This window comes from Phytophthora cinnamomi, assembly GCF_018691715.1.
Source record: "Phytophthora cinnamomi strain GKB4 chromosome Unknown Contig106, whole genome shotgun sequence".
NCBI lineage: Eukaryota > Oomycota > Peronosporomycetes > Peronosporales > Peronosporaceae > Phytophthora > Phytophthora cinnamomi.
In genome coordinates, this window is record NW_027151039.1 from 318880 (window position 1) to 345896 (window position 27017).

A 27017-nucleotide genomic window follows, 5' to 3' on the forward strand; every position below is an offset into this window, starting at 1 on the left:
TCGACAAACACTCGTTGTTTGTACGAGAAGCGCACGTTCACGACGCGCTTCTCGGTCTTCACGATCACTTGTTGCCAGTCGTACCTCCAGAAGACTTCGAGGTACATTTACATCCTCGAAGTCAAGTCTCGACAGGCTTCGTAGTCGAACAAAGTTGTTCGACGCACCTGAATCTACCAAAGCTCGAAGAGAGTCACTCGCTCTCTTCGAGTAAACCTTCAAGATGACTAGGTTCGGCCTGTCATCTTGTTTCTTGCAGCGAGAGCTAGTCTCACTGGGGGCTGCAGTCCTCAGTGTCGCGTGCCCGATGTCGGCACGCGCGACTGCATTACCAGTAGGGCGCCCCGCGCCTACTGGATGTTCGCGTTTTTTGTTGGTCCGCGGCGATGCCTAGCATCGTCACGACGGCCACCTCCAGGGGGCATGGGAGCTGTACACTCCCGTGCAAAGTGACCGATCCTTCCGCAACGGAAGCATCGCACGTTACCTCCCTGCTGCTGGTGACCAGCAGTTGTTGTGTTCGAGAGGTCCATTGGTTCTGGATCTCCCATCCTCACTACCGGGCGCGATTGCGGCCTCGGCACGTTTGCATGGAGTTTAGCCTGCCGTAGGCTAAACTCTTCTTGCATGACAAGGGTGATTGCAGCATCGAGAGTACTCGGGTACTCTCGGAAGAGATAGGTCTTCACAGGCCCATCTCTAAGTCCTTTCATGAACGTGACGACCTTGGTCGCCTCGTCAATCGGGTTAGTCACGATATTTGATACCAAATATCGTGCGCGCTGCGCGTAAGCATGGACGTCATGCTTACCCTGCTGAAGGTCGAGGAACTCCGCCCTCGACCGGAACTCGTTTTGCGGGGACTCAAACGCTTGTTTGAGCTCCTCTTTGAACACTTCGTACGTGCTAAAGCACGTAGGATCGGAGAGTCGGCGCCCATACGCCCAACTCCTTGCGCGTCCGCCAAGGCAGGACATGGCGAACGCGACCTTCGACAGCGGGTCGGCGATGCGTCGAGCTGCTATGGCTGTGTCGAGCTCGACAAGCCACCGGAGGAGAGGCTCACCCTCTCTTCCCACGAAATTGCTTACGCTCAATTTCAATGATTAAGCACGCCGTGTCGTCCCTGACGACGCCGTCACTGAGGAAGCAGCGTCACGCTGCTCCTTCATGATGAATCCCAGAGCAACACCATGTTGCTCCGTCGGCGATAGCGTACGCAGCATTGTAGCTATCGCCGCTTCTCCAATGACTGTTGACAGTCGTTGGAGGGCTTCCCACTCTGGGTCAGACAGGTGGGGGCAGTCTGCGCGTGCAACATGCGTTGCAGGCGTATTGGAGCTCTCCATGGGCACCTCCGTACTCATGGGGTTCTCGGCTCCGCGTTCGTACACCGCGTACGAACGTCAAGCAGTCGGTCGTTGGACGGACTACAAAGTGCTACCAGGTGTAGTGGGTCTAACTTGACTCACTACTTTTGCGTAAACGTTGCGCAACGTGTATGAGGAAGCGTAAGTACTTAGTAATTACTTAGGTTAATTATACTTGAATACACAAATATAAGTTAAGTAAGATAGGATTCCAAGTGACTTAGATTAGGTAAAATGAGAACTGTATTGCTTGTAAATTGAACTTCCTCTAAAATCTGCTAAAAACTGTTTATCATCTATGAAAGGGTTGACAGCGGCTGGCTGTCAGAGCCCCGCTAATATGCATGACTCTGATTGGTAGAAAGATGCTGCTTTCTACCAATAGGATCTTTGGGTAAGTGTGGACCACTCATTGTGGTGGCCCACTTCAATGTATCCATTGGTGTGTCTTACACCAAGGTGAGGAAGTATCCAAAACTTTTAACAGATAACCTATCTGTTAAATTCACAAGTGGCTTGCAGCCACTTGTGCGTGTAACCCCGTTACAGAATGGGCATTCGTCGCTAAAATGGGCAACAGTGCCACTTCCTAATTTTAGAAATTGCCCAGTATAAGGAGGGGGGTTACAAGTGCTGTGAGGCGCCGCCAAAGCACTGCGAGAACGCCTTCTGCACTGGCGGCAGCACAATGGGGGAGAGATCGACAACATGAACCGATATCTCTCTGTACGACGCGATACAGCAAACACCCAAGCCTAGGTCGAAGCAAAGGTCGACTCCTTTTCAGAGTGCCCATGAGCTCGAGTTTGGGCTCCAGGTTAGCGAGAGAGAACCATCAAATGGGAACAACGTGCTCAGCGCTCTTTGCCGTTTTTGCGCCGTCTTCGGCAGGGAAGAAAAGGTAGGCGCTAAGCGCAAGAAGACGACAAACATCAAGTACTTCCGCCGCCCCTTTCGTCCTGAGCACTATCGAAAACACCACTACAATCAGCATCCCAACAAGTGGAAGCAGTACCAGCTTCTGACTGAAGCCGAGTGCAAAACGTTCTTTGACGACCGGTCTCTACATCGCTCCAGTATGCACCTGTACCTGAATGAGAACCCAGCTCCACTGGTTATCGAAGTTGACCGGGAAATTGTGGAGGGCATTATCGACAGTTTCCTCGTCGGAGACGACGTGGATGATATCTCGTGGGATCGCATTCGCTCCCGCCTGTGCTGCAATGTTGCCAACACTCATTATGTGCTGAACATCGTGAACCCCGTCCAGCTTCACCTGATCGTTGACTACTTAAGCATTGGGATGTCTTTCCGCATGGCGTTGGCAACTTTGACTAAGACAAGACATCGAACTGGTTTAGCTTCGCTGGGCTCCTGTACACCCGAGTTACCGGCAAAATATGCGCGCTTTGCGTGCATGATCAATCTGCAGAAGTTGAAGTCTCTAATGGCGGCCGAGTGGACGTTTGCAATTGCGCTTGACATGTCAACGCATCTTTCCGTGTCGTAGCTGGGACTCGCTGGATGCTCAATATCCTGCGTTGAAGCGGTTTACAGGTGGTTTAGCCACCATATTTCCGGGAACATCTACCGTAGAGAGCGATTTCTCGCTACTTAAGTGGGTGAAGCCGTCGTACAAGAGTCGACTGACGGGTTTTTCTCGTGAGGGCGCTCTTCACACCAAGCAGTTTGAGGAGCTAGATAGCATTCCGCTCGATTAGATCACGGTCTGTCGCGAGGCTTCGCCTGGATATCTTGTCCTTTGTATAATGCCCACCAATGCCCCTTCCAAACTATGCGATATGCCCACTTTAGCTTATTTTCGTACAAACCGGCAATTGCCGATCTTATATATGTCTGTCTATTGAGGAAATCAACTTGATGGGCGTCCAACTCAGCCATGGAGACGTCGACGCGATCGCTGGAGTTCTCGCTGCAAAGGTGCCAGAACCTGGCCAAGCCACCCATGCTGCGGAAGCTGCGTATGCCGAGGGAGGACGAGCTGTCGAGTATGTCTGCGTTCCGAAGGGCACATCGGTTCGCATCAAGGAGTCGATTTCCAGTCGGGCCCAAACGCCCCCGTTACTACCAACCCGAGTTCCCGAACTCCGCCCTGGGGCCTTATCGGCCGGCAATACCTTAAGTGGAGATCCTTACGCACCCATTATTCTGGAGGCTATCGTTTGGCGGTAGTAGTGTCTTACGACCCTTGTGCTTGATAACCCGTGCGCTTGATGGTACATTGCCAATGTAATACATTGGATTTTGTATTGAACACAGGCACTGTCGCGGTGGGTTCCGAGCAGGCTGCAACAAAAGCGCACAATCGATTGCAAGGAAAACAGCGCTAAGACATGAATACCATGTACTTTACTACCGAAGCTTGGGCATCTTGATCCATCTTGTCGGGCAACTCAGTAGCTTTAGACGCTATCATAAGGGTAACTTCCATAGCTGCGATTGCCGCCGTGCCCGTTGCCTTCATTCGAGCGTCCGAACTGGCTGCTGTTGCCGTACGTATTGCGACCCCCGTACGCACTTCCGCTCATTCCGACCATACCCGTAACCACGTAGCACGGGTGGGGTAGCTCGAATAGTTTTCATTCCTTTGGTTGTCGCAGGTGCCCTGTCGACTCCAGTGCTCCTGGTACGTCTCATAGCGCGAGCCATTACTCGGGTTGCTGTTACGGCTCGAGTTGTCAGGATAGTTCGAGCTGTTAGGATATCGCGGAGATCCTGTGTTGCTTCCGCTGGGGTAGCCGCTGCTAGTCGCTGGTGGTGCTTCGGGGACGCTCTGACGGCTGTATTCTAACTCGTAGCTCGGGTACGGTACCCGACGGGTACCTTTCGGCGCTGTAGCTGTCTTCATTGCGAGCAGGCTGTGCGCGATACGCCGAGTTATTGTAACTTGGCACACTGCTGTTGCTCATGTTCATCTTCGATAACGAGCGATACATGTCACTCTCAGCGCTTGCGCTCGGGTACGTCGGATTATTGTCACGGCTGTCGTCTGGTAGCTGTCCGACTGGTTCTTCGGGCTCTTGTTGTGGCGCGAGTGGTGCATGTTCTCCTCATCCGAGATGGAGCTGGAGGTAGAACTAGCTCTGGATCTGCAGTGCTCGCTATTGTCCTTGGGTTTAGTCTCCTTGACCTTGACCTCCTCAACCTGCTTGACCCCCGCACTTGTCTCCCTGCTTGGCCAGGAAGTCGTCGGCGGTCTCCACGGCCTTGTCCACCACGGACTTGTTGTTCTTCTCCTCGTAGCCAGGCTTGAGCTTCCCTTCCTCCCTTTTGGCAACGCGCTTCTGGGCGAATTCCACCACCTTCTCCTCGGCGTGATACTTCTCGGCCGCCTCCATCGCCTTGGAGAAGATCAAGTCACTCCTCTTCTTGTCGTCGGCGGTGACATTCTTGATCGAGTCGCCGCTACCCGCGTACTTCTCCACCGCCTCCTTGGCCTTGTTAAAGAAATCCTATGCTACTTCACGTAACCGGTGATGTATGGTGCTATGCAGAGGTGGTGGTGGTGCTCGTGTCAATCAAACCGCCTAATGGCTCACGAACTCTAATATCCATCAAGGAAATGGGTCGCCTTTAAGGTCTAAAGACCTAAGAGCTAGATCCATTCTTATCCAGGCAGACGTAATGTTCAACACGACTATCTACATGCAGCTTCAGTAGCTGTAGTTGTTGGCCCCATAGCCTCCGTAGCTTTGGTTGTTGCTGATCTGCACCTCGCGAGTGCCATACGCGGGGCGACTCGAATACTTAAATTCGTCCGAGGGGTAGTTGGGGCCTGTACGCTCAGTGGTGCGGGAAGATGAGTAGCTCACTTCTTCGTCGACACGAGATGAATAGGACGGAACACCGCCGAAGGTGCCAGGGCGATACTCACTCGAGTCATCATGCTTCGTTCTGCTGTAGGACGAGGACTCCTCGCGTTCGTACCCGGCTCCGTCGCGAACTCGAGTCGAGCGGTACTCGGAGCTGCTGGAGACGTCGTTAAAGGCGCCGTAGCTGTTGTCTTCCCGACTCACGCTTTGGTAGCTGGAGCTGCTGCAGTTTTGCGTCGAGTTGTGGGGATACCCGGGGGCTGAAGTGGTGCGCACGGAGACGTCCACTTCCTCGCTCACGCGTGTCGAGTAGTCCGAGTCGTCTCGCGACGTCCGGCTGTAAGTCGAGTACTCCTTCCGTTCGTAATCGGCCTCGTCACGCACGCGAGCCGATCGGTATTCTATGTCGTTGCTCTCCAGGGTCATCCTGTTCAACGCGTCGCAGTTGTCGTCTTGCCGGATCGTTCTCTGGTAACTCGAGCGGTTGTACTCTCGGCTTGAGTCTCCCGCGTAGTCCGGTCTCGACGTGGCGCGGGTCGAGTAGTCCACATCTTCTTCGACACGAGTCGAGTAGGCCGGCGTCGCAGCACCGAAGTTGTTTCGGCCAAATCCGCCCGAGTCGTCCTGCGTCGTCCTGCTGTAGGACGAGTATTCCTTCCTCTCGCACTCGTCTTCATCGATGGTTCGAGTGGAGCGGTACTCCGAGGTGGTGGAGACGCTGTTGCTCTCCAGCGGCATCCGGTTGGTCGCGCCGTAGCTGGTATCCTGCTGGGGGTAGCTCGAGCTGTTGTAGTCTCGGTTGGCATAGCTCGGATACTCGGGAGTTGCAGTGGTGCGAGACGAGTAGCTCACTTCTTCGTCGACACGAGACGCGCCGCCGTAGTTGCCTGGGCGATACTCATCCGAGTCGTCCCGCGATGTTCTGCTGTAGGACGAGTACTCCTTCGTCTCGTACTCCGTTTCGTTGCGAACTTGAGTTGAACTGTACTCGGAGCTGCTGGAAACGTTGTTGCTAAAGGCTCCATAGCTGTCGGCTTCCCGGTAACTCGAGCTGTTGTAGTTTTGCGTGGCGACGCTGGGGTATTCGGGGGCTGTAGTGGTGCGAACGGAGACGGTCACCTCCTCTTCCACTCGCGTGTTGGTGCCCGGGATATCTCGTGACGTCTTGGTGTACGACGAGTATTCCTTCGTCTCGCACTCCGAGGAACTGTCAGAGCTGGAGCTGGAGCTGGAGCACGAGTCCTCGTCGTCGTCACGGTAGGGCCGTCCCTGCTTGGCGATGTAGCCTTCTGCAGCCTCCACGGCCTTCTCGACGATCGACTTGTGCTTTTCGACGTAACCAGGCTGGCACTTCTCCATTTCTCGCTCAGCGACCTTCTCCTGGGCGAACTCGATCACCTTTTCCCGGACGGTAAGGTCGTCATTGTCGCCGCAGGAGTTCCCACCGCCGTAGTTCCCCACCACCTTCGTGGCCTCGTACAGGAAGCCCATTGTTGTTCAAAAGCTCGATTGACCTGGTTCGTAGCAAAAGCTGGAATGAGCTGGTCGAGGTCCTGTCGGACGTAGGCATAACCAGATGAGGAGGCATCGAGCGTGGGTGAACTTTTCTGATGAGCTGAAAGGGCCAAAATCAAGACCAGCTCTCGAACACCAAATGCATACAAAGTGAAGGTGTTTCTTTAACCAGATCGCGTTGTCGAAGCACGCTCTGCACGCTTGATGCTTGTCGCAACTTGTGACACCAGGTTCGCCAATCGCCTTCAACCTGGAGAGTTATGAAGTGCAAAAAGCTCGGCCTGGTAAACATGAAAACTTGGATTCAAAGGATTAGGATGGGAGGGACCACGACTGTTTTCCGACCTACAGTCTCTGCTTCGCTACGCTCGACTTCAGCCAGCCACAGTCAACATGAGCGCTGGGTTGCATAGTGTTAGTAGTAGTTGGTGTTGTTGTTGTCCGCCGACGCGTAGCTGCCGAAGCCTTGGTTGTCACCAGAGCCCGAGCGACCAGAGCGACTCGTGCTTCCGTACATTTCACGAGACCTGCCCATGTCACCGGTTTCGTCGCCTCCGAGGCTGGCTCCAGTGGCTCCACTCGAGTAACTCGAGTAGTTGCCACTGCCGTCGTCGTCGTTGTCGTCCGATCGATGCGGATGCTTCTTCCGCTCCGAGCTCGAGCTGCTACCGTAGCTATCGGTGCTCTCGTAGGTGCCATAGTTGTCATCATTTCCGCTCGTGCCTGAGTAGCTTTGGTTGTTGTCACGCCCCGCGCCACCAGAATACCCAGACATGCTTCTTTCGCTCCCCAACCCAGTGGTAGTGCCGCTGCTTGACCCGGTAGCGTAGCTGCTGTCTCCTCCAGCACGAGACGAGTAGGACGACGACGTGTCTGGGTCATTTTGGCGACGATTGTACGAATCATCTTGCCAGTCGCTGGTGCCTCGCGAGTAGCTCTTGGTCCCGGTGTCAGGCTGCCCACGCGCGTCGGACGAGCGGTACGCCGAATCAGAATTCTGACTGGAACTCGAGTTGTCGTTGTTGTCTCGGCCGGTGGCCTTGTCGATGGCGTTGCGAATAGCCTCCATCTTGGTCTCTTGAGCAGTAGTTCGTCCAATTCGATTGTGAGCTTGATGAAGAGCTCGGAAGCAGTCTCCGATAAAGGCGACATCCGTCGCTGTTGAAGCTACCAACCGCTTGGTCCCATCTTGTCGCTAGGAATCAGCTAGCGATTCCGACGGAATTTCCGCGAGCCATTGCTCGTCCCATTCACACTAAGCCGTTAGATCCTCATCGTCAACTAACCAAGCGACGAAGCCTCATCATCAAACGAAAGTGTTGCAATTCAAACGGTAAGAGTTATCTAAACTCACGTGGCCTCTTGAGGTGGCCTGAACGATTAGTGTTTCTTGGTGTACTTCTCGACGGCGTCCTTGGCCTTGTCAAAGATGGAGTCGTCGTCCTTGTCCTTCTTGTGCGAGTGCGAGTCTCCGTGACCCGAGTACTTGCCGACAGCCTCTTTGGCCTTGTCAAGCAGCGACTCGTCCTGGTTGTCCTTCTTGTGCGAGTGCGAGTCGCCGTGTCCGGTATACTTGTCGACGGCGTCCTTGGCCTTGTCGAAGATGGAGTCGTCCTTGTCCTTCTTGTGCGAATGCGAGTCTTCATGGCCAGTGTACTTGCCGACAGCATCCTTCGCCTTGTCCAGCAGCGACTCGTCCTGGTTGTCGTGGTGCTTCTTCCTGGAGAAGCCGTGGTCTTCCGCGAAGTTCTTGGCCTGGTGCTTCAGCACCTTCTTCTCGGCCTCGTGCTTGAGGTGGTGCAGCTTGGACTCGTCCTTGTGCTCGTGGCCCGTGAGCTTCTCCGCCGCGTCCTTCGCCTTGTTTATCATCGAGTCCATCGTTGCAGCCGCCGGTTATCGATCGAGAGAGAGCGTAAGTGCTGGAAGTCCTGCTGAATCGGAAGTGAGCCGAGAGCGCGAATGAAAAGCACACTCCGCCACCTCTGCCCCTGCATCTGTCCTCGTCCTGATACGAGAAATCAGCCACGTGCCGATCTCGGTTCGGCTGGATTCACGCCGAGCTGAACACCGGCACATGTCTGTTGGTAATCCCAGCATTATGACTTCCTGCATACTCAAATGCTGGAATTTCCACGGTAAGTGTATTGAAGTGGTGCCTCCTTAGCGTCTAGCCTAGTGCTTCTTGGCGTACTTGCCTACTGCGTCTTTGGCTTTGCCCAGGATGTCTTCCATCTGGTTGTCCTTCTTGTCGCCGGAGTGGTGAGACTTGGCCTGAGGCTGTCCCTGCTTGGCCAGGAAGTCCTCGGCCGCCTCCACGGCCTTGTCGACCGTGGACTTGTCCTTCTTCTCGACGTACCCGGGCTCGTGCTTGGCGTCCTCCCTCTTGGCGACGCGCTTCTGGGCGAACTCGACCGCCTTGTCCTTGGCGTGGTACTTCTCGGCCGCGTCCTTGGCCTTGGAGAAGATCGAGTCGCTCTTCTTGTTGTTGCTGCTGCTGCTCGAGTCGCCGCCCGCGTACTTCTCCGCCGCCTGCTTGGCCTTGTTGAAGAAGTCCATGGTGCCTGGAACAAGTCGAATCGATTAAAGGTGCTTGGTGTCCAAAGCGGGAATGGAGCTGGCTGACAGCGGTGCCGCCTCTTTCGCAAATCCAGACGATGCAGCGTCGCATAACACGCGGTGGATACTGGGACGCTTATCATGAATCATGATGGACATCCATGCCGCTAGGAGTTGTGGGAACGATCAACAAAGGCTTCATTTGTGCAATTACAGTAACTTGGATATTCATGCACTGCAGATTGGTGCTGGGATTCTGGTGCTGCTCATCGACGCGTGAGACTCAGCTGGATTCCTTGGTCTCGGTCTTCGGACCGCGATAACGGAAGCTGTTCGGGTTGAGCTGTTTGGCTCGGTTATCCAGCGCCCACTTCGGCATGGCATGGACACGTTCCTTCGACGCTGCCATGCCGCCCTGGACGGTCATCTTGCTGGAGGAGTGACCCTTTCCACCCCCTGAGCTGCTTGAGCTCGAGTTGTGGTGGTGTTCACCTCCTGCGGCTTTGCCCGAGCTTTGGTGACCGCCCGAGTGATGACTTCCACCTTTTCCTGCCATCTTGGTCTTCCCTTCCCTTCTAGGTCAAATTAGAAATTGAGGAGTGCTCGATCAATGTTCAAGCAGGGAGAAGTATCTCGCCGGTTCCCAGGCAGACTACATGTATCCGGATAGACCCAACCGTCTAAGGAAGAAAACAATTAAACACTGCGAGAATGAAAATGCTCAAAAGCAAAATAGGTTCGTAGGCTTACTTGGCCCATTGGTACGCCTACTTAACGAAGGCACTACTGCACTTGAGGTTTCCAGCAATTGTTGTCCTTGATCACCAAGTTGTAGCGCCAAACAACATTAACTTGCCCGCTTCATCGTTGGCACTCACAGCCAGCGTTTGCTTAGCCTTAAGAGCGCGACGAATAGTACGTGGGGTTATTGGGGTTGAGCTGGTTTGAGCGGTTGTCAGCCGCCGCTTTGGAGGCCCCGGAGCCTCCACCACCGCTTCCTTTCGACCCGGACCCGCTCGAGCCTCCGGCCTTCGATCCAGCACCGCTTCCCTTGCCCATTGTCTTGTTCGTTGCAGTCTTTGGTCCAGCCGGCAAATTCAAGTGTGAGCTGGGCGGAAAGTGCTTTTAAAGGGCTCGTAAGGTCCCAGGTTGAATAAGCAAACTCGCCTGTGCAGATTGACTCGCAGTCGTTGGCACCATCAATCAAGTCAGCAGCTGAGCTTCAACACTACCTGCGCCAGCGAAGGGCTTAGATCAAACAAAATTCTCTGGAACCAATTCGGCTCTAGTTGTGTGACTTGTGGTAGGCTAGATTGTCAGGATTGAGCTACTGGCGCGACTATCAATCGCTGTCTTGAGATGTTTCGACGAATTAGGTGCTCTCCGAGCTGCTGATGAAAGCCGTTTTTCTCCAAACGAAAGACGCTGAGGAATACCATTTTACACGTCGATGGTAATTCCGCTGGCGGTAATTGCTCGTGACTGTGCGTCGTGAAACCTTGTGCGCAGCGTGTGAAGAACCCACCTTTAATATAGAGTTTTAGACACTCAATGGTGCTGTTCGTGTCCAGCATTTGCTCAAACGCAGCATTTTTTTTCGTAATTCGCGAATTGTGCTATGAATATTTGGATATGGATATTTCCCTATGCACAACTCGTGACTGCATAATGCTCACAACGTCCTCGAGGAATACAGGACACAGACTAAATGAAGACCGCTGTCGACGCTGCTGTCGCGGTCACATTCGCGCTAACACTCCTCCCTCAGACAACGTTCCAGCACAAACGCATCGCCAACTGATCTTGGAGGGCACCATCGTCCCTGCAAAAACCAAGACGTACCTAGTCGGTCTCCGCAACTCGACTGACGGCCAAAACTTCTGTGGAGGGTCTCTCATCAGCCCCACCCACGTGCTGTCGCAATATGGTGCCACGTACACCGAGAGCAGACCTCTCTCTTGCCGGGCGAGGTCTACTCCGAGGAAGCTGCGTTGGAAGGAAGAAGCGTCAACAAGATAGCGCAGTGGGGTTGCTCTTCTTTATTGTCTGTTTAAAAGAGAGTGATTCAAGTACGCGCTCGCTCGGAAGGTGGATCGCTACTCTTACCTGGCCTACTCGCCAAAATATGCAAATATAAATGTCACCGCCAGCTTCTTGACTTGTTGGTACTCTTTTTCCAATCATCCGCTGCTGTTGCTTTGACTAAGCATTACGATTGAAATATACTGTATTTGTTCGTTGCACACGCGCTCCAAGCAAACTCAATAATTTGTGCTTGCGTCTACGAAGAGACTACGATCTCCTCCATGAGCGTCAAGTTCCTGGCAATGCCCTCAGCTCCACTTACCAGGCAGTTCAAAAGCAAGAGCTCCTCCATCGTCACTCGCTTGAATCGCTGACCCTCCATCAACCACTCCACGTACGCGGATTTCATCTGAGCGGCGATGTCGCTCGTGCTGAAATCCTCCACGTTGAGCACGTCGTGGTTGCGTCGAATAGGCGAGGTCATCATCGTTGAGGATCGCCTCGCGAAACCCGATTTCTTTGGAGTATTCTGCGCGGAGGACGCCGCGCTTAGAATCCGACCCTCCTTCTTCGGGGTGTTCGAGTCGAACATGCTCGAGGTGATTTTGTTCATGCCAGTCCCGTTAGAAGACGTGACGCTGCAGCTAGCGCGGGATGCTCGAGACGCGTGAGAAGAAGTGTGGCCATCCTCGTTGATGCTTGACAGAGCTTGCTTCAGGGTCGTCGCCTTGGGCTTGCGGCGGTGGTAGACCTCCACCTCAAGCTTCAGACCGTCCTCCAAAGCCGCCATAAACTCTTCGAACGACACTTTTCCACTGCAATCCTTGTCCACGATTTCCATGAAGTCTGCGACGTACTTGGTGATCTCCTCCTGCTTCACCGCACCGGACTGAGCGAAAATCGTCTCCAGCATGACGGCCACTTCATCCGCATCAATTTCGCCGCTGCAGTCCTTGTCCGCAACACGGAACGCTTCCTTCATTTGCATGAAGATGGCAGTTTGTTCTGGATCCGAGTACAGGAACGACTCGCCGAACAGCATCTGAAGCGTGTTGAAGGTGTCGTCAACAGCAGACAAGAACTGATTGCTCGCCTCCTGCCACTTCGTGTGCGTCGTCTTACCGCCGTTCGTGTCGAACACGCGGGCACTCTCAGTGCTGATATCACGAATATCCACTACGTTCGTCTGCGTCAAGTTTTGCTTCATGCGGTAGTTGTACCACCGCACGAGCTTGAACAGCAGGTTGTTGTTGTTCAGCAAGCGATTCGTGCTGTCGAACACGGCCTCGTATTTTTGCTTTGAGAAAGCAGGTCGCCACATTTGAGGCTCGGTCTCGGCTTCTTTGAGCAGCGCCTGTTGCTCAACAAGTTGCGCAGGGATCTGCACTTGGAGAATGTCGCGAACCTCCTCCATGGTCTCCTCGCTCATTTCGCCTGAGCTCGAGAGGTGGTGGCCGAACAGAATCTCAAAGGCCTTCTGCTGCAACTTGAGAGTTTGCTGGATGTTCTTACGAAGCAAACTGGTTGCACTCTCGGGGCACATCGCCATTTCGAGAACAATGATGAGCACCAGACCCACAGACGTTTGCGCGAGACTCGAGTACGAACTGATCGCAATTGCGGACGAGCCGTCCGAGCTGTCAGTGTAGCACACGTCCGTCTGGCGGAGCAAAACTCCAGCGGCAATGAAAGCCGACACAAGCCCAGCGTACGAGCTGTAGCCTTCGACGAACTTGACGTACATCGACAGCGTGACCCAAACGAATAGAACAATCTCGGACAAGAACACATTCAGGATCTGGGGATTGCAGATCTGGGAAATGAAGAACTGGAACACGGACGGCACGACACTTCCAGCCACGACACCTCCGACACGGTTCAATGTCACCGAGAACGAACCTCCGATGTGGTTGCCCATGACGTACGACACTGCGGCAGGAGTTGTGGAACTGAATCCGTACAGGTACACAGCCATGAAAATGCCGATGACGATAGCGACGGCCATACGAGCGGATTCCAGGATTTTAGCCCGGGTGTACCGGTTGATCATGAAGAAGTTTTGGATCGAGGCAGCGACGAATGACCGTGCGCGTCGGCCTCCGTGGAAATCCTTCTCATTGTGCTTGCCTTGGAACTCGATGAGCGTGCTGCAGAAGGAGTTGAGCGAAAACAGGAACAGATTCAAGGGCACATTGCCCTCCACATCCTTAATCTTGACTTTGCTCGACTGCAATAGACGGATTTGGGCCTCTCGGTAGTGTCTCAACGTGTTTTCCATTTGGCGCTGAAGCGTTCGGATTGTCTGGAGGTCAAGTTCTGAAGAACAATACATTAACATGAGTCGTTAGTCAAGGAGGTTCAGTCGCCCAGAACATAATATTGCACAACGTACGCTCGGACGAAGCATGAATCTCACTCGCGATCTCGTTCAGCAGGTCACCTGAACGCATCTGGATGACGTAGATCTCACGCTGCAGAACCTTCATGTACATGAAGTGCAACTGGTCGTACTGCTCGAGCTGCATCGCGTTGTTCAGCGACCGCAAGTCGGCGATGAGAGAGCCAATGAGGCGGACGTAGTTCTTGGCGACGGAGCGGTTGAACTTGAAAAAGAGGTGGAAGCCGAATAGCTGCTCCCACCACACGTCCTCTAAGAGCTTGATCATCCGACGGTGGCGTGCCGCGGCCGCGTCAAATTTACGCTGAAGCTTGAGTTTTAGGAAGTTCATGTGATCCACGTTCTTGTTCTTGAAGCAGTACGAGTCGACAATGACGTTCAGCAGATCCAAAACATCGCCCGATGCGTTCTTCGTTTCTTCTCGTAGCTTCGCAATGGCACTGTCAGAAGCAGCATTGGTTAGTTTTTGAAGGCTATCAACATCGCTGCAGAAGCATTCGATACTTACAAGATGGGATACGGGATGAACATGATGATGAGCGAGATGAGAGTTCCCACAAAGCCCACCATGAAATACATCGCCAGGTTGTTGAGAATGTTGCTCGTCTCGAAGGTAGTTGTCGTTCGAAGCCTTCAGCTTCGACGAGTCCAGAGGATCCGTGGGGTTAATGATTGTCAGAGCTACGCACATCAAGTATGTTAGTCACCAAGTTCTCACGATTGTGTAAAGTGTAATCGCCAAAAACGTACTGAAGTAGAGATTGTTGGCCAGTGCGAACTTCTTGGTGTTGGTTTCCAGCGGCATGAGGAGGATGACGACAGTGAAAATCACCATCCACGGCAGCACCGCATAGAAGTTGTGCGAGTTCACGTAGTAGTCACTCGAGCCAAACGACATTTTCTTCGAGATCAGGACGTAGCCGTCGTACGAGTCATCAAACGTGTGCACACTCACGAACGAGAAGAGCAACAGGTTGTACACCAGCGCCATTCCCACACCGTAAAACGCCTGGCAGACTTGAGTCAGCGTCGCGCCGACATTTTTGCCCGCGGAAAAGATGACAGCCACTGCACAGTAGCTGAGACCACCCAGGTAGTACCAGTCGGGGAAGAAAAACCACTTCTTGTCGTGCTCAATCGACGGGTCGTAGTTGGGGTCACGCGTCTGGATGAACGACGCAATCACCACTCCGCACGCCACTCGAAGCGAAAGCTCGGCGTTGAAGCGGAACTCGGCTGTCAGGACAACCAGTTTAGTCGAGAGATCGAAACAGTCGACTACGATTAATAGAGAAGCCACGTACAAGAGAACATTTGCGCCTTGATCGACTTCTTCTGATCATCGTCCATGTCGATACGCAGGTTGGCACCCTTTTCATTGAAATCTTCGCTTCCGATTGTACCCGCACGAAGACGAACGGCCGGAGGGCTGACCATTTCGTCGTAGGCCTCATCATTCAACGGCACCATTGTGGCCCTATCACCAAATGAGGCACAGCGCGGCCACAGGTCATGAGATTCGTGGCGACAACATGACACGGTGACACGGAAAAACAGCTCGAAACCAAAAATCTCACTCACTCTTTCTCGCCCGTGGGGAGGTTGAGCTGCCGCTTGTCGATGTCCGCCATGGTTCGGATCAGCTGGTACAGTATCCCTCACTGCCCGAACGACCAGAGATTGACTCAGTGCCTTGCCACCCCAGCAAAATCCAAAAGTGGCAGGTCTGGCGAGGGCAGTGGCAAATCGAGCAACGAGTCTGTCGCCTCTCTCTGACGCTGGGCAGCAGCGTAAGAAATGCAACGGAAGAGGACACCGGCATTGCTGACTCTTGAGCTCCCCTCACTGCCATTCATCCACGCTCTTTGTACATGATGCGATCGGGTAAGTGGCGCCATGTGTGGCCTGCCCTACTCGCGCACAGATGGTCATCCTGCCACAGTCGTCGAGTCCAGCTGTACCTGTACCTAGCGTTGGGAATGTTTTCATCTTCATCATGAGTCGACATGATGAAGATGAAAGCAATTCCAACGACTTTGTCGAGCATTCTCGAACCCGCTGAGGTGCTGGACCATGGACTTGTACCATGGGATCGTTGAGACGGATCAAAGACTCGGCGCGCCGCCGTCACCTCGCGGTTGTCCTTCGTGCCGTCGTGGCAGGATTTTAGTCGAAAGAGGGCCACGTTGTACAGCTACCGCTGTCCACCAACGAAAATTGTCACGGGCTCTGAACCTGCTCTCAAGCACCGCAAAGGGCTCTCCCGTCCCTACTGCCACGTTGAGCATCTGGGCGCCACACACGTGCTGTGCTGGAAATCGTCACGGTCGAACTGAAGCATACAGACGTACTAGTAGTGTACGACATCTGCTCCACGAGGCCATAATCTGTAGCTTGCGCGTCGGTGTCACAGAGCTGCAGGGCTCCGATGGCATGGCATTTCGACAATCTTCTACTGTCGAAAGGCCTGTCCGCGGGCTGCGGTGCGAATTGTGGATCGGCACGGCCGCCAACTGGGCTACAATCCAGGGAAGCGTGCCCGATCCACTCGCGCAAGATACTAGTACGTCGGATGCTACCGCCACGTGATCGACCAACTGAGCGAACTGCTGGACGTGCAGGCTGGGTCTGGACGATGGTCATTTATGATACGGGGCCATCCGAAACACAGGAACCCGTCACGAAATGAGGCACTGTCCGTTAGAAATGTTACACAGGGAGAGAACCGCTAGTGCTCGCGTTACTGTTGATCCTCACGAAGAACGCAATGCGCGGGTGTGGATAGTGCGCGGTGTGTTCGCTCGAAGACAATTTTGCTCCTTGCCTTTTCAACGGCGGCTAGAAACCGATCCTGCACTTTGAAAGGTGGACAACAATGTGGCACTGGTGGTCGCGCAGCTTTCTAACATTGCAGACGAGGCGGGCAATGTAGGCGTCGGCGCTAACGAAATCGTCCACCTCGGCCAAGCTGTTTGTTGCGATGTTCAACGGCCTGGCCAGCGTTGTCCAGTTCTCGATAGGTGCCATCATGTTCGACTTTACACAATATACTTTTTGAGAAAAACATTATCAACAGGTTCGCCAGCTACGCCTTGACTTGGATTTGCGGCTTGGCGCCGTGCCGCGTTTTCGGTTTACTAAGTCTGCTCGTCTTCGCAGAAGTTCCGCCTTCATTTGAGGCCACAGACTTGATTTCTGCCAGGAGGTTCTTCCGAATGCCATCTCGCGACCGAAACGGAGATTCCTCCAGCCGCTGTCCTGCGCCTGGGAGCTCGAATAGGTCCAGCAGCGCGACGAGGGCTCCGATACCAACATCTTTCCACTCCGCAGGCGAATACTTGAGGTAGAGTCGCGTGCCGCTCGTCGGAGCCGTTTGTCGCGACATCCGCAGGTTGTCGGCCTGAACGCGTTTCGCAGAACCTTTCGAGCTTGGACATCGTCTTGTCGGACCTGCACTGGAGGTTGCTGCTGCCGCCGGCGCTGACGAGGATGGTACCAGGCTGGAAGCTCGAAGATTGCGACGGCCTTCGTTGAAATTGCACTCGATCGTGTACACGTACGTGAGTCCCGTGACGCGATACAGAGCCACGCGACTTGATCCTTGCCGCGATGTCGTTGCATTGTTGTTATCTCGGAGGTCACGCCGCGTCATGTTGTCCTTGTCAAACAAGCACGCCATGTAGTCGAAGAACGGTGTGTGCAGCCCCACGAGGCGAGCGTAGAGCTGCGTCTTAACTTGGCGAACGATGGCAGTCTCGATTGCATCATTGTTGCTGTCAATGAGCGTGTCGGGGAGGTGGTTGTTGCCGAATATGAAGCAACCGCGACGATTAGCATGTGCGTGTAGGTCGAGGTAGACGATATTATCCTGCGCGGATTGAGAATCCGCGCCCCCGTAGTCGATGACACTGTCAAGAAGGAAATTCTTCAGAGCAAATACTGCAGGAGCAAACTCAGGCTGTGGATCTTCATACACTCGATTCAAATTGACGCCGCGCGTATCCGTGCGGTAGAATCCTTGGCACACCCCGTCGGGGTTCAGCATGGGAATAATCTTGAAAACAAAGTGGCGACGTAGTGCAATGGCGCTCTCGTCCGTAGGGTGCAGCAGCAACTGGAGCATACCATCCAACATGAAATTCGCAGGCGTCTCCCCAGAATGAACGCGTGCAGAGATGACCACCATTTTCTTCTGCTTTGGGTCGAATTTAAATGCACTCTCCAACTGAGAAGCGTCCAAGCTCCGCTTCGGAGGTCCTCGAGTCGATGTGATGCCATCCATCGAAGATATGGTAACTAAGTCCACGCGCAAGCCTTCCAGCGAGCGCGTCAGCAGCTCTCTGTGATAGTAGACATTTGCTGGTGCCTTTTCGTTGGTTGGCGAACACTCCGGCTGCAATTCCGTTCTCGCAAACAATTTATCCATCGCTGCAAGCTCCTCCTGCACTCTCGTGTACGTGTACGGATAGCAGAACGCAAAACGCACTCGCTCCCGTGCAAACTTGAACCGGTACGTAAACGACACCCGAATCTTGAATTCCTGCTTCCCCTCGGACGCTACAGTGGTCTCACTCGCAGCCGCTACCAAGCTCTTCTGAGGGCCGGTAGTCTCGTGGCCGCTCTCCCCTCCGTCCTCCTCGTTCCCCTGTTGCTGTCCCACCGCCGAATTCTCCCCCTGTTCCGGTGTCTTTTGGCCCACGGGGACCGAGTATTTCTCAAAAGACAGCGGGGTGGGCAGCCGTGCCCACCGCCTCTCGTCCTGAAAGACGCAGGGCGTTGCAGCGGTCGTCTCCTCGGTAGAATCCACTACTTCCACCGAGCTGTACATGACGGTGTAGCCATTCTGGAACAGTCCTCGCTGCGGATTGAGGTTGGCCAGCACCAGCTGCAGCTCCTGCGGGTTCTTGGTAGTTTTGCCCTCCCTCTTGCCGCCGACTGGTCCCCGCTCTACCTCCAAGTAGAACCACGTAGAGTAGCCCGTGGAGATGCCGAACGCCGCCGCGTCCTCGGACACTTTGACGCTGAAAGCCCCGGACGCCAATTGCTCCACATTCGCCATGTTGCCGCCGTCGAAGCGCGACGAGAAGAGCAAACCGCGCTCCGGGAACCGGCTCACGGTCTTGCCCGGGCCTGTCGTCGCCACGCGGCGGAGAACGGAGGCGTCCGCATCGTCGGCAGCGCTCGCCATGGCGCAGTCGGTCCTTCAAGTTGTCGTGGTACCAGGTACCATTTGATTAAAATACGTTGTGTACAAATTAAGGATCTGTTTAGTTCATGTTTTGTTTCTACTTCTAGTTTAGAAACTGCCAATCAGCGCGCGGCAGATCTGATCTCGACAGTGACCTGTCACTCTTTGGAAAGGGGGAGAATCGCTCGGCCTCGAAGGTCATCCATCACCACTGGTGACACCAGTGCTCGGTACGATCGCGAGTCTTCCCGCGCTCTGTTCGTCGTCTGCAGGGCTTCTTCTTGTGGCTCTGCAGCGCCACCTCCTCTGCACGAGTCTTGACTGCGCCACTGCACGCTTTTCCGCGCGAAATCCGCCCTCTAACGCCGTATTTTGCCGCCACGAACCAACCAACCGCAGGATCGGACCCCATGGCCTCCACGGGCTTCGCCAACGGCCGCGCCGGCTTCAGCCGCAAGCAGGAGCGCAGCGGCAGCGGCAACGGACTGAAGCTGGGCGCCAAGAAGAAGAAGATGACCATCAAGCCCTTCAAGGTCACGCCCAGGCTGCCCGAGGCCTTCGAGCAGGACACGTGGGCCAAGCTGCAGGCCGCCGTGCAGGCCGTGCACGCCAAGCACATGTCGGCGCTCAGCAGGGAGGAGCTCTACCGCTCGGTGGAGGACATGTGCACGTGGAAGATGGCCGCCAGGTACTTCTGAGCAAATTTTTTTTTTGGAGATATATCATTTTTTCTTATTGTTTTTGATGGATTTTATTTATTTTTATTGGGTGACAGGTTGTATACGAGGCTGGAGGAGACGTGCGCCGTGCACATTCGAGCGAGCGTGGAGGACCTGCTGCAGTATACCGGCGGAGACATGAACTTGTTCCTGGAGGCCGTGCACAAGCTGTGGGAGGACCACTGCGAGGACATGCTGGTGATCCGCACGATTTTCCTGTACTTGGACCGCACGTACGTGATGCAGACGCCGCACATCGCGTCCATTTGGGACATGGGGCTCAACCTGGTGCGCGACAACCTGGTGGAGCGTCGCAGCTTGGAGACGAAGCTCATTGACGCGCTGCTGGAGCTCGTGGAGCACGAGCGCAAGGGAGAGGCGATCAACCGAAGCTACCTGTACAACTTGCTGCGGATGCTGCTGTCGCTGCATCTGTACCACGCGGACTTCGAGACGCCGTTCTTGACGGCCTCCGAGCGGTTTTACCTGCACGAAGGAGCCACAACGGTCGAGTCGGCGAGTGTTCCGCAATTCCTGGTGCACGTTGAGAAGCGTCTGCATGAGGAGAATGAGCGTGTTAACAACTATCTGGACTCCTCCACCAAGAAGCAACTTATTTCGGTGGTCGAAAGCAAGCTCTTGAAGCCGCACGTGGCTACACTTCTGGAGCGCGGCTTTGAGACGCTAATGGAGGAAGGCCGGATTGAGGATCTCAAGCGGATGTATGCACTTTTTGCCAGGGTTGATGCGATTAATGATCTCAAGGCGGCATTCTCCAACTACATCCAGAAGAACGTCTCGAAATTGGTGATGGATGACCAGCAAGAAAAGACCTTCGTCGAGAAGGTTCTGAAGCTCAAGGCTGATTTGGACGCAGTATTGAGCGACTCGTTCCAATCCAATACAGATTTCTCGTTTGCGATGAAATCGGCTATGGAGAATGCGATCAACGTGCGTGCAAACCGTCCTGCCGAGCTCGTGGCCAAGTTTGTCGACTCCAAGTTGCGAACCGGCAACAAGGGCGGCTCCGAGGCGGAAGTGGAGAATCTTTTGGATCGCGTCATGGTGATTTTCCGATACATTCAAGGCAAAGATGTGTTCGAGGCTTTCTACAAGAAGGATCTCGCCAAGCGTTTGCTGGTGGGCAAGAGCGCATCGTTTGACCTGGAAAAGCTGATGCTGTCGAAGCTGAAGACAGAGTGCGGTAGCTCTTTTACGAACAAGGTGAGTGTAATATCTCCAGAGTACTTGCACGTTGTTGCGTTCTGACATTTGCATGATTTGATCACAGCTCGAGGGTATGTTCAAGGATATCGACCTGTCTCAAAACGTGATGACTCAATTCCAGCAACACGCTGCTAGCAGGTACTTCACGTTTTCTTTGACTGCTTGTTTCCTCGTCTCTATCCTGGTTACTAAGCGTTTTGTATGCCTCAGACACGAGTTGGAGACACTGCACGGAAACCGTGGTATCCCCGACATGCAGGTCCAAGTTTTGACGACCGGATTCTGGCCTCCGTATGCTGCTGTCGAAATCAACCTTCCGGCTGCGCTGGTACCCCTGAAGGATATTTTCGACAAGTTCTACTCGTCCAAGTATCAAGGTCGCCAACTTCAGTGGCAGCACTCCCTCGCCCAGTGTGTGGTGAAGGCCACCTTCCCTTCGGGCAAAAAGGAGCTTGTGGTGTCATTGTACCAGACCGTGGTCCTGCTTTGCTTCAACGGAGCCGATTCGCTGGGGTTCAAGGAGATCAAGGAGCAGACGCGTATTGAAGATGGTGAGCTTCGGCGAACTCTGCAGTCGCTAGCATGCGGGAAAACGCGCGTGTTGCAGAAGGTGCCTAAGGGCAAGGATGTGAACGATGACGATTCGTTCGTGTTCAACACCAACTTCACGAACCAATTCATCCGCATCAAGATCAACTCGATCCAGATGAAGGAGACCAAGAAGGAGAATGAAGACACCCACGAGCGCGTGTTCCGGGACCGTCAGTACCAGGTGGATGCAGCTATTGTGCGTATCATGAAGGCGCGCAAGAAGTTGTCGCACGCGCTGCTGATGACAGAGATCTTCACGCAGGTTCGTTTCCCCGCAAAGGCTGCCGACATCAAGCGGCGTATCGAAAGTCTCATCGACCGAGAGTATCTGGAGCGAGACCAAAGCAACGCCCAGATGTACAACTATTTAGCGTGAGCCCACCACTCACTTACGGCGCCCGATCCGGTCGAGACGAAGCTTGCTCCAGGCGTCTGCGATGGCATCGAGAGTCCTTGAACTCTGCTTTGGAGTGCTCGTCAACGAGATGGAAGTAAGCGTTGTGCGCGGTAGCAGATAATTGTAAGTTGGGTCTATTCGCCATACTTTACTAAATAAGGGCGCGTTGTGCTATCCATCCGTCGTTCTCAACACATTGATTCGTCGTCTTCATCTTCGTCACTGGAGATATCGCCACGGAGACGATATTGCAGTAGCGCAGGAAATATCTTGCCTAGTGCCTTTTCTCCGTCAGCAGGGGACTTATGATAAATACACCAACACGCAAGTTAGACACCAACGATACCACAAGAAACCCTCTCGTCCTACCTTGCACCCCGTGATGACAATTTTGCCCGATATAAAGATAAGTAGAGTACACTTGGGGCGCAGCATGCGATAAATAAGACCCGGAAACATTTCCGGCTCGTACTGCAAATGCAAACGCGCGCACACATCCGTTATTTTCCCCGTCATACCTCATGAAAACAAAAAAACCAGCAAAGCAAGCTCACGGTAGTGAAGCGCAGGTGGTCCCGCGCCAAGCCTTCCAGCCGGATTCTAAAGCCGACGTCCGACGAACCCACCACATTGCGAATAACAAATGGACTGCAGTCGCTCGGAAACGAGACTTTCTGCGACGACCACAGCAACCACCACAAACAACAACACCCAAGCATCAGCAAGAAATTATAGCCGCTGGCTCTACGCAAAGCCAAACCAACCTTGAAAATGGAGATCAGCTTGTCTGCTGCCAGCTTTGCGTCGCCCACACTCGTCGCTCCAATGACCACGAACTGCACACACAGACACACAACGCACATAACTGTAACCACAAGGCCCCAGTTACTGCCGGACATTGCACCGATGCAAGCTGAGCCGCACCTTGCCGCTCCTGTAGACCAGCACAGTCGCGCGTGGCGCCTGGAAGCGCATCACCAGCGCGTTGAAGCTCTGCCACCAGCACATTTAAGCCCCATTTTAGCCCGCAATGTGCACGTTTACACTGACCAAAGCACCGCGTACTCTGGGTGCGTAGTCCGCATTGCGCACGAGCAGCGCGAGCTGCTCGATGTCGACGCGGTCGTTGACGAAGCCGCTGCCGAGCACGTTTCTGCGAGTGTTGGGGCGGGAAGACACAGTGAGGCTTGAGTGGGTTAGTAGGTTAAAGGAGGCGGATGGCACGCACACGACGCGGTAGGCCACGCCCTCCTCCGCGAGCCGCGCGGGCGGCCACACCGGGGCGTCGTCTTCGTCCTCACTGCTGCTGTTGCTACTCCAGTTGCTGACGCTCATGACAGTGGAAAAGTGACTACGCCGGTTCGCTGATTGGCTGGCGGAGGGCATGCGGAGACTTCATTGGCTGTAAATTGACATGGATACAGTTGAGACCAATGTTTGGTAGAGGAGCATGCAGTAGGTGTCCTAGTGCTTCTGATGTTGTGCGCGGCTTCATTGTTGAGAGGTGGAAGCACAGAGTTCTGCGTTGTAAGGTGAGGTGGATTGACGACAAGGATGCTCCTTGCGCTGGCACCGCGTTTTGGTGCTTGGACTCCAAGTGGCTACACTTTCAATTTGGCTGGCACCGTGAACACCATCGCGGACAGGAGCGCATGCACAACGAGAGCGACACCACTAGAGCTCCATGAGACTACAGCTTGCCGCGACGAAACGACCTCGTTCGGCCGTATCCATCATCACCGCGAATGCAATGTCCACGAAAGGGTGTGCTCGAGACATGTTGGGGATCACTCATCGTCTCCGTGCAGCATTGTTGTGGTGTGCAGCGAGCAAATGCACTGGGATTCAGCGAGCGCGTTGTCTGCACGACTGGGCCAAGATTGGGGCGACAAATTGCATTGGCATCTGAGAGTCCTAGGCTAGAGTTTCCACCAAGAAAGTGTGAAAATTTCCTTTGATGCCATCGTAGGCTTACAGCAGTTGATCAACGCCGAGACACCAGCGAGAGCATGCGAGGCAAGCAGTTCTGCCGAGTGATGCCGACCCGATGTGTCAAACCAACTTGCTTGGGGCGGAACGGCAAATCTTTTCGCCGTGCGTTTATGTCGCTCGCGCACGTCGAGCTCGAATCAGCTTCACCACCGGTGCACCAGCCTCGATTCGCCAGCACACACACACCTTCCGTCCAGCCCGCATTGACAGCGCTGGAGGCGAGTCCACCTCCGCGTTCCGCCGCCAGCAAATCCGAAACGCCCCGTTATCCGTTATCATGGCGATTGCTCTGTCACACGAAAATGCCAGATGCCGGCGCGTTGCCGCGTGCCGGCGCATGTCTCGTCAAACCGCTAGAAACGCGGTCGCGGAATCTATGATAGATGTGCCAGCGCGGTTCAGCGCTGCTTCGCGAGGGGCGCGCTGTGCCATTCGCGAACTCGCCGCCCAGTCCGCACTCGAGTCCCGCCGTCGACGCCTCACTGCCAACGCTGCGCTACCCCCCACTACCTGCCCCCACCTCCGCCATGCAGACCGCCCTCGTCCTCGTCGCCAAGCAGACCGCGCTCGCGCTCGCCCCGCGCGTCGTGGCCATGGCCCCGGCCCTCCAGGTCGCCGTCATGAGCACGCAGCGCAGCCTCACCACGCAGGCGCAGGAGAACCGACGCCCCGTGCTCTTCCGGTACGACGGTCAGCCTATTCGAGTTGGCATGCCGCCGAATGATCTAACTTGTGTTTGACGATGCCGTTGCCATTGAGCAGCAAGGACGACGAGAAGGAGATGCGCAAGCTGCTGCGGAAGCTGCACCTGCAGGCGTGCTACAGCGACAAGGCCGGCTTCCGCGCCCAGATCGAGCACGACAAGCAGACGCTCGGGGAGATCCCCGGCCTCGTGCCCGGCGTGGACCTGACCCAGGAGCAGGTGGACGCGCTTCTCAACTGGAAGCACCTGTACTAAGCGACGAGGAACCTCCACGGTCTTCACACGGATGGGGAACGGACACTTGAGCGTTTGGAGCTCCGCGTCTCGTTGATACGGGATCACGGCGGCCCCAGACACGCTGTTCCCTGCCCCTCATCCGTCTGGGTTCATCTCCGACGAGGCAGCCTGGCAGCCCCAGTCCTGGAGCTGCTGCTACCGCCCGCCGCCCTGGCCCCCGGCCCACGTAGACCTCCTCGCTGCACGTACATGTCCCTACACCTCCGCTCCCCTCGCGACGCGGCCCGCAACGACGATGCTTTACGTTTGGTAGCAGCATCCTACAACCGATTTTGGCAGTGATCCATCATCTTGTAGCTCTTCGTGTCTGTCTAGTTTTTTTTTTCACGCGCTGATCCAGCGATGGCCGACTCGGAAATCAATAGATTTTCAACATGCGGACTAAAGTCGTTTGTTCTGTTGGTTCAGTTGCCAGCTTCGACTCGAGCCACATTGTCGGCAGTACCGTCAACGCTTTATGGATAACGATAGCTGCAGCATGTTCGTTGCGTCAATTGTGCCCCCCCCCCCTACACGACGATCGTTGCCGCCTAATACTAGTACTAGTAAACTGAACCATCGGAAGCCCACCGGCTGAATTCCCAAGCACGTCAGCTCGAACGGAGGTTCTCCAGCAAAAGCTGGTAGCACTGCACCATCGGAAGTAGTGTTTGACAGCGGGGGCAAGCGAGACCAATCTAGCGTGTTTTGGACACCTCCAGAAATTTGGATTGGGCTCCGCGCGCGTATTTATCCCGCCGCGAAGCACGCAACCTCTCTCGAGGTCTGGAACGTTGTCGCACTCAGCTTGCTTTCACCGGCAAATGCCACCTCCATGCTGACAGACCATGGTCGGCGCGGCACATGGTGGAAGATCGCCGGACGTTTTTGGTCGGTTTTGGTGCTCCGCTTCAAGATCGGACTATTTTTTTGCGACCGCAGCGCACTATTGGGGCGACTTTTGACTTGGAGTCTGTATGGCCGCGTTTTACGCCAAATAGGGTTAGGCAAGCGGCGGACCACGCTGGCGTGTCAAAGTTGCCTTTTTCGACAGGCAGTGCCAAGACCGCGCAGTGCCGGCTCCCGTGGCGACCATGCCATGCTGACAGCCCTCAGGCAGATCGCCTCTGCAGTCGCTCAACTGCATATGGCAGCGAGGCTGCAGCACAGTGATTGCGGGTCAACATCCCCGCCGAACTGATGCTTACGCCGTGAACTATCGGATCCATCGTCGACTGTCGCAATTTGCCGCACCAGCGGTTGCTGCAATCAGGCTTTTCACACAACAGCGAGGAAATACTTGCAAGCAACTCAAAGCAACAGCAGTAGGTAGACGGAAGCAGCGGCCTTGAGTCTCTCTCGGCGCGCGCGCGTCCACAAATGGGGTTCTTCCGCTCATGTTCACCCTGTCCTTGAAGTTGTACCCGTAAAAAGTCTGAGACAATTTACCGGGACACTTCCAGCCGACCAGAGCGGCGTGCCTCCAATCGGCCGCTGTATCAGCCGCTTTCCGCAGCCCGTGCGATCTTTCGGACTCTGTCCGCGCGTAATCGCCCCGCCTCCAGTTTTTACGTAAAAAATCGCGCCTTGAAGCGTGCGGCGGTCGTGTCTTTGGCGGGCACGTGTGGCTCGAGCGCGAGGGAAGAGGGGGAACCAAACCGCCAGTACACAACATCAGCAGGAAGTGACCAAGGAAGACCATGCTCGCCGTCCGCCGTGCCGCCGCCGCCGTCCCGAAGCGCGCCTTCGCGTCGCCCGTCCAGTCCATGGGCCTCGCCAACCTGCAGGACAAGGAAAAAGCCGCCGAGGCCGTCTTCTTCAAGTACGCCCCTACAAATCGCCATACACTTTTAGGATATCCTGCCAAAGTGCACGGAAGGAGAAGAATTCCCTAACGATTTTTTTTTTACGCACTGCAGCAAGCAGGACGAGAAGGCGCTGCGCAAGCTGCTGCAGAAGATGAAGGGCCAGACCGACGTCGTGGACAAGGAGGGCTACAAGCACCACGTGGAGCACGACAAGAAGGGCCTGAAGGACATCCCCGGCCTCGACTTGAGCGAGGAACAGGTTAACGCGCTGCTCAAGTGGAAGCACCAGCAGTAGGCCGCTGGCCAGGCCGCCGCCCCCATCCTTTGTCCGTATCTCTCCCCGCCAGGCTCTAAGAAGACGCCTCTCCTCTCGTCGCTCTCTTCCTGCGCTTCGGCCCCAACTCGACGACACTACTACA

General features: G+C 54.8%; 12 protein-coding genes across 12 annotated transcripts; 4 read left to right on the forward strand and 8 right to left on the reverse strand.

The window, feature by feature from the left end:
- Positions 1-2164: 2164 nt before the first annotated feature.
- Positions 2165-2880, forward strand: IUM83_17387 (ABC transporter C family member 5; the record flags this gene model as incomplete). Its single annotated transcript, XM_067942340.1, has 2 exons — positions 2165-2187; positions 2262-2880. 2 exons carry the CDS (start codon positions 2165-2167, stop codon positions 2878-2880), a joined length of 642 nt encoding a protein of 213 aa, XP_067782516.1.
- Positions 2881-4531: 1651 nt separating this feature from the next.
- IUM83_17388 (Myosin-I heavy chain) lies at positions 4532-6694 on the reverse strand (the record flags this gene model as incomplete). Its single annotated transcript, XM_067942341.1, has 2 exons — positions 4532-4828; positions 5105-6694. The coding sequence occupies 2 exons, from the start codon at positions 6692-6694 to the stop codon at positions 4532-4534; spliced, it is 1887 nt and encodes a 628-aa protein (XP_067782515.1).
- A 439-nt stretch (positions 6695-7133) lies between these two features.
- On the reverse strand, positions 7134-7787 carry IUM83_17389 (uncharacterized protein; the record flags this gene model as incomplete). Its single annotated transcript, XM_067942342.1, has 1 exon — positions 7134-7787. One exon carries the CDS (start codon positions 7785-7787, stop codon positions 7134-7136), a length of 654 nt encoding a protein of 217 aa, XP_067782457.1.
- A 311-nt stretch (positions 7788-8098) lies between these two features.
- IUM83_17390 (uncharacterized protein) lies at positions 8099-8596 on the reverse strand (the record flags this gene model as incomplete). Its single annotated transcript, XM_067942343.1, has 1 exon — positions 8099-8596. The coding sequence occupies one exon, from the start codon at positions 8594-8596 to the stop codon at positions 8099-8101; it is 498 nt and encodes a 165-aa protein (XP_067782479.1).
- A 294-nt stretch (positions 8597-8890) lies between these two features.
- IUM83_17391 (Myosin-I heavy chain) lies at positions 8891-9274 on the reverse strand (the record flags this gene model as incomplete). The annotated part of the gene is made up of 1 exon (XM_067942344.1): positions 8891-9274. The coding sequence occupies one exon, from the start codon at positions 9272-9274 to the stop codon at positions 8891-8893; it is 384 nt and encodes a 127-aa protein (XP_067782460.1).
- Positions 9275-11555: 2281 nt separating this feature from the next.
- Positions 11556-14276, reverse strand: IUM83_17392 (putative transmembrane protein; the record flags this gene model as incomplete). Its single annotated transcript, XM_067942345.1, has 3 exons — positions 11556-13615; positions 13692-14137; positions 14206-14276. The coding sequence occupies 3 exons, from the start codon at positions 14274-14276 to the stop codon at positions 11556-11558; spliced, it is 2577 nt and encodes an 858-aa protein (XP_067782458.1).
- Positions 14277-14372: 96 nt separating this feature from the next.
- IUM83_17393 (putative transmembrane protein) lies at positions 14373-15328 on the reverse strand (the record flags this gene model as incomplete). Its single annotated transcript, XM_067942346.1, has 5 exons — positions 14373-14378; positions 14448-14478; positions 14537-14933; positions 15002-15174; positions 15279-15328. 5 exons carry the CDS (start codon positions 15326-15328, stop codon positions 14373-14375), a joined length of 657 nt encoding a protein of 218 aa, XP_067782459.1.
- A 1454-nt stretch (positions 15329-16782) lies between these two features.
- Positions 16783-18885, reverse strand: IUM83_17394 (putative metalloprotease family M14A; the record flags this gene model as incomplete). The annotated part of the gene is made up of 1 exon (XM_067942347.1): positions 16783-18885. The coding sequence occupies one exon, from the start codon at positions 18883-18885 to the stop codon at positions 16783-16785; it is 2103 nt and encodes a 700-aa protein (XP_067782461.1).
- A 211-nt stretch (positions 18886-19096) lies between these two features.
- Positions 19097-21798, forward strand: IUM83_17395 (putative Cullin family protein; the record flags this gene model as incomplete). Its single annotated transcript, XM_067942348.1, has 5 exons — positions 19097-19115; positions 19285-19573; positions 19661-20828; positions 20896-20969; positions 21042-21798. 5 exons carry the CDS (start codon positions 19097-19099, stop codon positions 21796-21798), a joined length of 2307 nt encoding a protein of 768 aa, XP_067782462.1.
- A 209-nt stretch (positions 21799-22007) lies between these two features.
- IUM83_17396 (TATA-box-binding protein) lies at positions 22008-23154 on the reverse strand (the record flags this gene model as incomplete). The annotated part of the gene is made up of 7 exons (XM_067942349.1): positions 22008-22121; positions 22189-22290; positions 22374-22493; positions 22584-22655; positions 22744-22812; positions 22885-22972; positions 23048-23154. The coding sequence occupies 7 exons, from the start codon at positions 23152-23154 to the stop codon at positions 22008-22010; spliced, it is 672 nt and encodes a 223-aa protein (XP_067782480.1).
- A 1184-nt stretch (positions 23155-24338) lies between these two features.
- On the forward strand, positions 24339-24769 carry IUM83_17397 (uncharacterized protein; the record flags this gene model as incomplete). The annotated part of the gene is made up of 2 exons (XM_067942350.1): positions 24339-24493; positions 24574-24769. 2 exons carry the CDS (start codon positions 24339-24341, stop codon positions 24767-24769), a joined length of 351 nt encoding a protein of 116 aa, XP_067782503.1.
- A 1721-nt stretch (positions 24770-26490) lies between these two features.
- IUM83_17398 (Oxysterol-binding protein 9) lies at positions 26491-26893 on the forward strand (the record flags this gene model as incomplete). Its single annotated transcript, XM_067942351.1, has 2 exons — positions 26491-26612; positions 26710-26893. The coding sequence occupies 2 exons, from the start codon at positions 26491-26493 to the stop codon at positions 26891-26893; spliced, it is 306 nt and encodes a 101-aa protein (XP_067782463.1).
- Between the last annotated feature and the right edge of the window lie 124 nt (positions 26894-27017).